Below are 13088 nucleotides of genomic sequence, written 5' to 3'. Positions count from 1 at the left end.
AAGATTATAAGTTAAAACGTTTGAACATTTACAAAATTCTCTTAAATTGCCAAAGTTGTTAGGTCAAAGCTTAAGAAAACGTATCATAAAACTTTGGGGGCTATTGCAATAAACAGCCCATTGTCCACTCTCTAGAAATTGTGCATTTGAAGTTGTCTGTTGTTCGTCAGTTCGCCAGTTTGTAACTTGGGGGAGAAATGTGATATTCTCGGCTGCTTTTAAAGACAGACAGCTAAAATTTTTAGTGATGATTCCTATGAAATATGAGCATTTAATCTATACATTGGTTTGTCCGTCTTTCTGTCTGTCGGTCATGCTTTAAAAATATTATTTTTTAAGGTTTCGTGATTTTCTTGGCTATTTTTTATATTATGTCTCTTAAAATTTGCTATGTGAACTGATCATAGAGATTTTGACTAAAAGCTTAGACATAAGTTTACAAAAATTCGCGAAAAATGACCCCCTTTCTAAATTTAAGGAGTCAGCTGTTTTTGTTGCTTCCAAGCCTGCAGATAGAAGGAGTTGTGGAAGCTTTGAAACTGACACAAACTGTAATGCAACAAGCCACGCAAGAGGTAAAATCTAGGAATCTTAAGGGATAAGACAATTGACGATAAATTATTGTTAAACCTTAATTATTATAAATTAAATAACCCCTTTTAAATTAACACATACTGTAATGCAACAAGCCACGCAAGAGGTAAGTTCAATGGATATGGAAAAAGTATTTTTTACCAGGGATCTAAGTGATAAGACAATGGACGATAAATTATTGTTAAACCCTAATTATGATAAATTAAATAACCCCTTTGAAATTAACACATACTGTAATGCAACAAGCCACGCAAGAGGTAAAATCAATGGTTATGAAATCTTTTTTATTTTATCCAGGGATCTAAGGGATAAGACAATGGACGATAAATTATTGTTAAACCCTAATTATGATAAATTAAATAACCCCTTTGAAATTAACACATACTGTAATGCAACAAGCCACGCAAGAGGTAAAATCAATGGTTATGAAATCTTTTTTATTTTATCCAGGGATCTAAGGGATAAGACAATGGACGATGAATTATTGTAAAACCCTAATTATGATAAATTAAATAACCCCTTTGAAATGAATACAAACTGCAATGCAACAAGCCACGCAAGAGGTAAGTTCAATGGATATGGAAAAAGTATTTTTTACCAGGGATCTAAGTGATAAGGCAATGGACGATAAATTATTGTTAAACCCGTATTATTTACTAAGTATATTTGCGATAACTTATATTTAATAGATTCTTCCAATTTTTAACATTTACAAAACAGCCTGGTTTTTGCTTCAAGATCCATGTCAGATCTATATAGGAAATAAATGTCTATATATGAGCTCAAGTTTTCCAAGGAATAAATGTTTAAAACTCATAGTGCTCCAATAATCCATAATAAACTCCCATTTTCCAGAACGATATGACCCATTATTTTACTGCTTGAAGAATAAATTCTTTTTTTTATTTCATGTTGCTATTTGAATTATATTGAAGTATTAAATTTATATTCATAAAACAGAAAATTTAAATTTATAATATAGTAAATAAAAGAAAACTTAGTTTTAAAATAATTTGATACTAGCGATACGTGCGTAATGTGGTCAGATATTGAACTAAAATTTAACAGTTACCTAAACATTTTAACCCTTTCAGGACGATAATTTGAAATAAAAAATATCAGGATCCTAAAATATTTTAAAGAAAGAGAAAATACTTTAATACTTTAAACAGGGATAGGACAATGGAAGAAAAAGATTAATATTCAATCTAGCTAATAACAGAATAATTTTAGAATGCCACATTTAGTGATAAATATGAACACTAAATTTTAATGTTCTTCATTAAGAAGAATTCCTATCCATACAAGTTATATATTTTCATTATTGCTTCATAATCGATTAATATCCGCTGAAAAATTATGTATAGCATCGTATTACAGACAATTTTCCTCGAATATTAAAATCATAAGGTTAATACCAATTTTGTTAGCCCGAGCCTTCGGTTCCTAAGGGCTGACAAAACTGGTTTAAATCTTACATTTTTTCTTTGTAATATCCGCGGAAAGCTGTGTGTAATACGATAAATCCTATTATATAAAGTAGTAAGCTTTTTTTTTGTCTGTAGGGAAGGATCTCGCCAACCGCTGAACAGATATGGTTCTCCTTTACAGTGAAGCTTTTTATAGGTCCTAAGTTGGTTTTAGGCTATTTTATTTTTATAAATAAGTCTGGGTATGGGTTAAGGCTATTTTTCTATTCCACATCAATTCAAATATAGATCCCCTAGATGATAGGGGCGTAGCCGCTAGTAACTATTAACTCTTCCAACAAAAAACTTGAAAATTGCATTCCCATATAAACGACCCCTTAAATAGTGGATGTAAATATTCATTTATTTCCCTAGTATCTCATTTATATCCCTGGTATGATTTTAGAAGATTTTAAATTTTTTTTGGAAGATTTTATAATTTTTATTAATTACTAAAAGAAAGAAAAATTATACCAGGGAAATAAATGAAATTTAAAAACCAAAATTAAACCACATTTTACTAGCATAAAAATGAGTTTTTGTTTAAATGAGAATGATATTCCTGCCCAGTTTTTTGTTTAGGAATGAATATTTCTTACCCTCGTGAATAAATGATGACCTATCGGTCCATCATTTATTCCCTCCGGTAAGAAATATTCATTCCTAAACAACCCTATTGACAATGTTTTATTATAATTTAGAAATGCACGCTTTCTGAAACAGATTTCCAACCAATATTGAAATACTTGGATCAAGTCAAGTCGGCAGTGGTAAGTCAGTTTTGCACGGATCAAAAAGGGATAAGACAATGGGTGATAAACTGATGTATATCGGATATCCCTAATGATGATAAACAAAATTACCCCTTCTGTAGATTACAATTATTGTTTTTTTAAGGACATGCTTTTATTTTTAGGACTTTATTATAGAGATGCTTTGCTTATAATATTGTACCTTATTGTAATAGGAATCAGTCCTCTAAGAATTTAATCAATCGGATGATTATATCACATAAAAAATTGCTGTTAAAAATTAACATGTAGATTTATTACTTATCCTTCTAGTAAGTAGGTAATATGAAAATTAAAATATATTTGAGGTATTTTTAATAAATGTAGAACAAGACATTTTTAGTTAAGGTTTTATTTTTCTTTCTTTTTATGGTTGTCTTGCAAAATCGGAAAACGGAATTTTTAATAACTTTGTATATTTTCAGGAAGAAAATGTGCAGATCTCAGATTGGACCTGTATTTCTGGCATTATGGAAAGTAACCAGTACAGAATAGAAATATTCTCAATCCTAGTCCTTACAACCAGTGGTATACTCTCTTTACTCAGGTATATACTTGTGTGTGTGTGTATCTCTGGTATCATGGAAAGTAACCAGTATAGAATAGAAATATTTTCAATCCTAGTCCTCACAACCAGTGGCTTACTCTCTTTACTCAGGTATATACTTACTAGCGGCTTCACCCCTAGCCTCTAGTGGCTATGCCCCAAGATGTAAGGGGAGGGGGGAAGTTTGTACAGTTATAGGAAATGAAAATTCAGTACCAAATTTTGCCTTGGCCGTTTGGGCCTGTTTTTAAAGTTGTCAACCTAATTCTTTTTGTAAACTCTCTTAAATGATTGGATCTACCTGTAAAACTTTGAAAATTGAATCTTGGGACTTTCCTTCTAGGGGCTAGTGGGGCAAAAGACCCCCCCCCCCCAAACACTAAAATTTTAAGTTATGAGCTTATTTTTAAAGATATCTAGCTGATTTTTTAAATGAAAGCTTTTATTACATAAATGAGTTGAATAGCCACCCCATATTTCATTTTTGCACTTTACTTCTAGGGGCTTTTGGGGTAAAACAACCCCCCCCCCCCCCCAAATACAAAATTTATAAGTTTTGAGCTTACAAGCCCCTAGAGGTAAAGTGCAAAAATGAAATATGGGATGGCTAATCAACTCATTTATGTAATAAAAGCTTTCATTTAAAAAATCAGCTAGATATCTTTAAAAATAAGCTCATAACTTAAAATTTTAGTGTTTGGGGGGGGGGGGGTCTTTTGTCCCTCTAGCCCCTAGAAGGAAAGTCCCAAGATTCAATTTTCAAAGTTTTACAGGTAGATCCAATCATTTAAGAGAGTTTACAAAAGAAAATAGGTTGATAACTATAAAAACAAGCCCAAACGGCCAGGCTAAGATTTGATACTGAATTTTCATTTCCTATAACTGTACAAACTCCCCCCTCCCCCTTAAACAATTTTTAGTAGCGAAGCTACTCTATAATTCACTTTGTCCGTCCGTCCGTCAGTCCGTCAGTCAGTCCGTCAGTCCGTAACGCTATGGGGGAAATGGGATTTACTCAGCTCCTATAAAAGATAGAATGCTGATATTTTTTGACAACATTCCCATTATTAAGGAGCACAATTGACTATAAAACATCATTTGCGGTCTGACCGATTTTTAACAGGTTTTAGGCTATTTTTAAATTTTTCACATTTTTCTCCATATCTTCAGTGTTTATGGTCCGATTTTCAAAATTTTTTCAGTTACAGATATCAAAATTAAATTTCCTGTCGTTTAAAGTAACAATCATGAAGGCCAGACTGCCTTTTTAGCAGGTTTTAGGCTATTTAGTGTATGGTCCGATTTTCAAAATTTTTCAGTTATAGATATCAAAATTAAAGGGGGGGGGGAAAATGTGGTGACTCGTGCCAAGACATACCAGCAATTTTATTTTGGGTGCTACTCCCTTAGTTTTAGAGATAATTGGGTGAAATCTTTTGGGCTGGGTCACTAATTACCCCAACTATAGGTATCTTTCAAAAAAAACGGCGGCGGGTCCGCCGTTCGCCGCCATTTTCCGCCGCCGCCAAAAAATTTTTTTTTATTGCATTTCTCGCCGAATTAGGCAATTTGGAATCATTTGAGACCATGTTATTTTTTTCAAAAATTTTTCTCCTTATAACCAACCCTGCGGGGGGACTTAGTCATTTTTTTCAAATTCTCGTTTATTAAGGTATATCTTAAATTCAGTGCCTCTCCTAAGCTTTTAAAGATATTGAGACAAAACCTTTTGAGGTAGATCAGTAAAAAATATTTGAATAAAAAAATGGCGGCGGTACCGCCGCTCCCGCCGTCCACCGCCATTTTCCGCCGCCGCCGCCAAAATTTTTTTTTTGCATTTCTCGCCGAATTAGGCAATTTGGAATCATTTGAGACCATGTTATTTTTTTCAAAAATTTTTCTCCTTATAACCAACCCTGCGGGGGGACTTAGTCATTTTTTCAAATTCTCGTTTATCAAGGTATATCTTAAATTCAGTGCCTCTCCTAAGCTTTTAAACATATTGAGACAAAACCTTTTGAGGTAGATCAGTAAAAAATATTTGAATAAAAAATGGCGGCGGTACCGCCGCTCCCGCCATCCACCGACATTTTCCGCCGCCGCCGCCCAAATTTTTTTTATTGCATTTCTCGCCGAATTAGGCAATTTGGAATCATTTGAGACCATATTATTTTTTTCAAAAATTTTTCCCCTTACAAGCCGTCCTGTGGGCGGCGGAAAATGGCAGTGGATGGCGGGAGCGGTGGTACCGCCGCCATTTTTTATTCAAATATTTTTTTGCTGATCTACCTCAAAAGATTTTGTTTCAATATCTTTAAAAGCACAGGAGAAGCACTGAATTTAAGATATACCTTAATAAACGAGAATTTGAAAAAAATGACTATGTCCCCCTGCAGGGTTGGTTATAAGGGGAAAAATTTTTGAAAAAAATAACATGGTCTCAAATGATTCCAAATTGCCTAATTCGGCGAGAAATGCAATAAAAAATTTTTTGGCGGCGGCGGCGGAAAATGGCGGTGGACGGCGGGAGCGGCGGTACCGCCACCATTTTTTTATTCAAATATTTTTTACTGATCTACCTCAAAAGGTTTTGTCTCAATATCTTTAAAAGCTTAGGAGAGGCACTGAATTTAAGATATACCTTGCTAAACGAGAATTTGAAAAAAAATGACTAAGTCCACCCGCAGGGTTGGTTATAAGGGGAAAAATTTTTGAAAAAAATAACATGGTCTCAAATGATTCCAAATTGCCTAATTCGGCGAGAAATGCAATAAAAAATTTTTTTTTGGCGGCGGCGGAAAATGGCGGCGAACGGCGGGAGCGGCGGACCCGCCGCCGTTTTTTTTGAAAGATACCTCTAGTTGGGGTAATTAGTGACCCAGCCCAAAAGATTTCACCCAATTATCTCTAAAACTAAGGGAGTAGCACCCAAAATAAAATTGCTGGTATGTCGTGGCACGAGTCACCACATTTTTCCCCCCCCCTTTCCCGTCTTTTAAAGAAGACAACCATGACGGCCAGACTACCTTTTCAGCAGGTTTTAGGCTGTTTTTTATATTTTTAACATTTTTCTCCATATCTTCAGTGTTTAAATAATAATAATAATAATAATGTTTATTTGGTGCTGCTAGGTACCCCCTAGCTTAGGAGATAGCACATACAATACTCTAAATTGCTGCTATCTATCGACAATTTAGAGTTTACATTATGATGTTTAGTCTCATACAAAAATAAAATAATATATACTAAGAGTTTAATTATTAACTAAATATAAATTGGTGGAAAAGAAGGAAAATTTTCAGGATATGCACCAGGAGCTACAGGAGTACTATCTTGACCAAAATGGGGATAGTGTATTTGATTCCTGAAGCCCCTTTTTAAGGAAGACGAAAAGAAAAAAAATTAAATGTTAAAGGGAAAATTGAAACTTTAATTTAGTTACATTGAGTTGTGAGGATGGTAAAAAAAAGAAAAAAAAACACAAATAAACATTTATATTATGTTAGAGAAATCAGTAAATAATAAGAAGAATGAAAAAAAAATAGATAAAGGATTTTAGAGAAAAATAAAACAAAATAAATCAATTATGAAAGCAAAGAGAGTATAAAAGGAAAAATTATAAGATAGATCATAATTTTAATACCATATTTTAAGTTTTAAAATTTCATTGAAGATTAATAAGTAAAGTTTTTATTTAAAAAGAAAGGAGAAAGAAAAAAAGCACATAAAAAGGTAAAAAAAAGCAATACTTCAAGACTTTGTCATTCTATTATTTTATTATTTTTCAAAAACAGAAATTTCTCAATTCAAAATAATATCTTTTCATAGAATGCCACTTTGATCGTTGCCCTATATTCAACCCTCCCCTCCCTGCCAAAAAAAAACAACACTCCCCCCCCCCCCGACAAAAAGACAACTCCCCCCCCCCTCCTCAAAAAAATCACTAGGTTTTTTATAGTCCGATTTTCAAAATTTTTTCAGTTGTAGATATCAAAATTAAATTTCCCGTCTTTAAAGGAAATAACCATGACGGCCAGACTGCCTTTTTGGCAGGTTTTAGGCTATTTATAAATATATTTAACACTTTTTTCCATATCTTCAGTGTATATGGTCCGATTTTCCAAATTTTTAAAGTTTTTAAGGATTTAAAAATTAAATTTTTTGTCGTTTTAAGAAAACAACCATGGCGGCCAGACTGCCTTTTATCAGGTTTTTGGCTATTTTTATATGTTTTACGAGCATCTTTAATATAATTTACTTTGACCATCGTCATCATACAAAATAAAACAAGGTTTCATATTTATTTTATCCAATAAATCTATTCTTGATTTTAGTAAAAACCTTTTAAATCTACCTGTACGTATTCCCATCTACGATTTTTGGTTCAAACCTCTTGGGGCAAAGCCCCTAGAGGCTAGGGGCGAAGCCGCTAGTAGATATATAAAAGTAACAGGATGTATGTATATGTGTTTAAATTGAAGGATCTTGCTAATCGCTGAACTGTTATGGCCCTTCTGTACAGTTAAACTTCTCATAGACCCAAGGCAGGTTTATAACTATTTTGGGGGAGGGTTACCCCACCTTCCCAAGATAAATCGCCCATAGTTAATTGGACCCCCCCCCCCCTATCCTAATTTTGTATCAAATTTTATTTTAAAACTAAAACTAGAAGTGGAGTGACGACTCCCCATCCCCTTTACTGAAGCGTATCTGCAAGTTTGTTTTAATCATAGAATTATAAAGTCGTGTGCATATGATTTGGCACGTAGGGTGCGCAGCAATGCGCACAGAAATTTTTAGCAAAAGTGATGATATTTTAGGGATGTATAAGTTGTTGCTGCGTTACTATTGGACATGATAGTCCTTGTATTAACATGTTTTGTTTTTGTATCTGCCTACGCTTTAACGTTAATTCTAACTAATGGCTTTGTTCTTACCTATTCTTTTTGTTGCTATTACCATCTAATTTCAAGAAAACTTTGAAATTAATCTCAGATTATGTAACAACTCTATAAGGGAGGAGGGGATATTAGGCTGTTTATTACACTAGTCCCCAAAGTTTTGTAATAATTTTATCTGATTCGTTGGCTTAACAACTTTTGGGATCTTTTAAATTTGATTCGTTGGATCATTACCGTTGAGTGTCCAAACGTTTCAACAACTTATTGTAATCTACAGAAGGATTTATGTTATGTAACATCATTGGGGATGTACATTAATTTAACGGCTATTATCTTATCTCTTCCTGGGAACACCTAAGATTTAATGTGGGAGAGAGATTTGGATAAAGATTTGAATTTTTTTTTTCAGAGGATTAATTTTAATAAGTCAAAAAGTCTCTTTATTTTATTATTTTAAAATTTTATTATTTTTATTTTTCGTTAGTTTAAACATGTTAGAATTGTCCCTTTGATTTCAAACTGGTTTTAATCTTGTACTGTATTATTTTAATATCCTCGGAAAGCTGTCTATATTATGAGGCAATAAATAACTATTATTATTTATTTAAGATACGATTAATTCATTGTACATACACTTTTAAAGTATTTTTCTACTGGAGTTTCTTGGTATTAACACACACACACACACACACACACACACACACACACACACACACACACACATACTTTCTACCTTATGTACTAATTCATCAAATATAAAAAATTCTGTGTAAGATTACGAATTTTTCATACAGGGTTAAAAATGTTGAAACTTTTTAAAAGCTAAGCTTGAAGCTTTTCTATAATTAGGGTCTGTATGATATAATATTTTAAAAAAGGCATCTATTTTTTAAAGCCGTTAAAAAATGTACCTAAATATGTCATTGTCAATAAACAGATCCTGTATTTACAAGTTTATTTACTATTTTGATTTTACCTTTAAATTAATATTCTGCTTATTAAGTTTTGACAAGTGTTCAAGTTGGTTTTTTGAATTCAGAGCTTCGCTTTTATGTATGTTGTCATCCTTGTTAAAGCAAATTTTTCATAAATACCAGCCTTTAGGTCAAACTAAAATAGGGGGTTATGTTTATGTGTCTTTATGTTACTTGAACAACTTAAGCAAAATAGCCCCTAAAGTTTTTATTCGTTGTCTTAACAACTTTAAGGACTTTTATTGAATTTTGATTGGTTGGTTCATTAATTTGAGTGTCCTAGCGGTTAAACTACTATTTGTAATCTACAGAAGAGATAATTTTGAGTGTCATAATTTGAGATTTACATTAATTTATCGACCATTGTCTCATCCCTCTAGATTCCTGAAATCAAAAGGTCTACAATTTATACAAAAAAATTAAACAAAATACATTATAATTTAATAACCTTAAAATATAAATCAAGAATATAATGTTGTCATCCTTGTTCCTAGTAAAAGATAACTTTTTAATTTGGGACATTTATATAAAAAGGAAAGTATGACGTCATAATGTATTGCGTCACTCGTCAAAGTTATGGAAATTGTGACATTTTAAGGATTTAATTCTTAGCATTTTATTAATGATTTGTTAAGTAGCTTCTCTTTATAAGATTTATATAAGTGTTTGAAGCATTTAGTATGAAACATAATGAATTAATCTAACTAGAAAGTATGTAGCACTTAAAAAAACAAATGTAAAAGATACAAACACACGTATCTAAATATATTTCTTCTGACCTTTTCTTATTTAACTTTTCCAATTTTAAGATGAACAATGTAATATTTTACTTTTATATTAAACCTCGCTAACCTTGTGAGCGATTTGGCTCTATTATTTAAATTCAATAGTCATACCAAGGTTTTAGGCTATTTTAACCTCCCCCCTCTCTCCACCCTGCTTAAAAAAATCTCCCTCTTTTCAAATGTTAAAAAAATGAATAAGAAAGGTGAAGGGGCGGGTGTCATTCCCCTTAAACGTAGAATTATATAAAGAATTAAAATTGTTAAACTTTATACAGTAAATAACAATAACAGTAAATTGTGTTCCGTGTCTTATAAGAGAACCCGTCGACTAGGGATTAATTTTTTCTAGTATTTTAATTACTTTTATTCTTTTATCACCTTATCCTGTGTTATAAGATACATTTTTTTCAAAAGCTCTTCAATGTTTTGTGTTATCGCTGCATTTTCAAGATCTTATTATCACTGTATTGAGTGATGTAAGTAAACAAGGATGACAACATCCATAAGTAGCGAAGCTCAAAAATGATGAAGGGATATTGGGAAAAAAACTTAATCTAGAGCAGTTTCATACAACATGAAACTTGATAAAATATGGAAACCTTTAAAATCACGCAACCTTTGTAACTTAAAAATCTAGCACCGCAATTAATAGACAAATCTTAATGAAACTTGATGGGAAAATGTAGAATATGAGCAAATTAAACCCGTAATAATTTCAGCCGTCAATCCTAAAAAAGGAATTGAGAAAATCACGAAAATCTAGAAATCGATCTAGCACCCCAATATATAGACAAATCTTAATAAAACTTAAAAATATGTAGAATGTAAAATTGATTAATGCCTGAAAATTTGAGCCCTCTATCTTGAAAAGGAGTTGAGAAAATCATGAAAAGGTAAAAATCTAGGATTTTAGGATTAACAACATACAGATGGACAAAACAATGTATGTATTAGATAGGCATATATAATGGGATTCTTCTCTAAGAATTTCAGCTGTCTATCTTTTATAGAAGCTGAGAAAATCACGTTTCCCCCAAAACTTTCTAATGGACATACAGACAGACGGGCATAACAAATTATAGAGTAGCTTCGCTACTAAAAATTTCTACGCACACCGTTATGAGCTCTTTTTTTTTAGATATATGTATCTTTTACGGTACTGTTTATGGTTTGGGAGATATGATGCAACAGAGTTAAAGATGCCTATGTAATGGATATAGAATTTACATGGAAATTATGACAGAGGAAAAATTGTCATTAATAAAGGTTCCCCCCTGTCATTTATTAGTCAGTTCGTTCATCTAGTAGGAGGGTAGGGAATGGAGGATTTTAGAATGCTATAAGTTTCACCTTATTAGAGAACATGATAATCTGGTTTAGGATCCAAGTAAGGATAAATAATCCATTTCCAATGATTTGACCTAATACATGTCAATTGTAATTGGTTCTTTGGTAGGTCAGCCTTATAATTAATCTATTTGCAAGATATGTATATCTAAATAATTTAAAGTGTTTTACAGTATGGCTTCGTAACCGATTGAAATCTGCTGGATTATAACCGGTTCTAAGCCACACTGAACATCATGTATATTATCTAATTATAGCCAGTTTTGTTAACCCGAGCCTTCGGCCCCTCGGGGCTGACAAATCTGGTTTTAATCTTAGAACTTTTCATTTTGATATCCTCTTAAAACTGTCTATGATATGATATGATAAATACTAATCATAATTTCAGGGGTGGAAAGCAAGGAAAGAAGGTTGTTCTGTCTGCCAAGTTTACAAATATTGAACCTCAATACAAGGCAAGGATATAGGCTATAAAATGTGGTACTGGTACGTGGTTGCCGCGCACAATTATAAAGAGTATAATGTCGTCTTTTTATGTTGAAATAGTATTATGAATTAATAATTCAAATACAAGTTTATAAATATTGAACCTCAATACAAGGCAAGGATACAGGCTATAAAATGTGGTACATGATTTATATAGCAGAATAGAAGCAAAATTTTGCTTGATTAATTATGATGGATATTGAGCACTAGTGACTCTAACTAGTGTTTGTCTGTATGATAGGCTGACTAATGGTCCATAACAAAAGTTCATAATAATTCAGTTTTTGTGCAGTTTCTTTCTACGAAGCTCAGTCCCTTACACAAGTACGCTAATAAGAATTATCCCACATAATAATTTTTTGCTCTAGAAATTTACTCGACCATTTGATAAAAAAAATACTATTGCTTTATATTGCTAGGCTAGTTGTGGATATAAATATGACTGTTTATTAAAAAGCTCATTGCATAAATCTTTTTTTATGCTTTCCTCCATGTTTTAATAAGCACTCAAATCACGCCCTCTTATTTTTAAATTGAATAGATTAAAAATAAGGGTTTTAGTTTCATGCCTAACCTCTGCATGTGGCTCTTACTTGGCGGGGCTACCCACTATAACTTATCCAAAGCAGATGGATCTTGGACAAAGTAGCTTCGGATAAAGTAGCTTTGGACAAAGTAGCTTCAGGACAAAGTAGCTTCAGGACAAAGTAGCTTCCGGACAAAGTAGCTTCCTAAGGAAAGTAGCCTCCACTGTTAATAAAGGTCATGGCCGCAGGCGCTCGGCCCCCTAGCCTATAACCTAACCTAACCTAACCAAAAAATTGTAAAAACATTATTAAAACTTGTAAAAACAATATTAAAAATTGTAAAAATCTATCAACCACTTTTTGCAAAATCCTCGAAATTCTAAACCACCTATGTATTATCAGTTGATGATATTTTTCTTATATAAATGTTCTGAGGCTAACATAGGTTAGGTTAGGTTAAAGGCTAGGGAGCCGAGCGCCCGCGGCTAGGCAGGCCAGGGGGCCGAGCGCTGCGGCCATATTGGAGACTATTTTTCTTAGGAAGCTACTTTTCTTAAGTAAATGTCCTGAAGCTACTTTGTCCTGAAGCTACTTTGTCCTGAAGCTACTTTGTCCGAAGCTACTTTGTCCAAGATCCAAGCAGATCAAACTGAGGGAAACCGCTGTT

At 32.7% G+C, this 13088-nt stretch overlaps 1 protein-coding gene across 8 annotated transcripts in view; it reads left to right on the top strand.

Annotated features, from left to right (window-relative positions):
• Nucleotides 1-13088, top strand: part of psidin (phagocyte signaling impaired) — a 57174-nt gene that overhangs the window by 36032 nt on the left and 8054 nt on the right. For all 8 annotated transcript variants that reach the window (XR_013880391.1, XR_013880392.1, XR_013880390.1 and 5 more), the window contains exons 24-27: nucleotides 479-575; nucleotides 2765-2833; nucleotides 3280-3401; nucleotides 11797-11863. Coding sequence is in view for 1 of the 8 variants with exons in the window: in XM_080163254.1 (XP_080019380.1) it covers nucleotides 479-575; nucleotides 2765-2833; nucleotides 3280-3401; nucleotides 11797-11863 (355 nt within the window). In the remaining 7 variants the exon portion in view is untranslated. The remainder of the gene's footprint in view (nucleotides 1-478; nucleotides 576-2764; nucleotides 2834-3279; nucleotides 3402-11796; nucleotides 11864-13088) is intronic.

This window comes from Acartia tonsa, chromosome 6 (genome assembly GCF_053477335.1).
Source record: "Acartia tonsa isolate MP-2025a chromosome 6, ASM5347733v1, whole genome shotgun sequence".
Classification (NCBI taxonomy): domain Eukaryota; kingdom Metazoa; phylum Arthropoda; class Copepoda; order Calanoida; family Acartiidae; genus Acartia; species Acartia tonsa.
The sequence above is the reverse complement of the archived record's forward strand: the minus strand, read 5'-3'. Positions and strand labels throughout refer to the sequence as shown.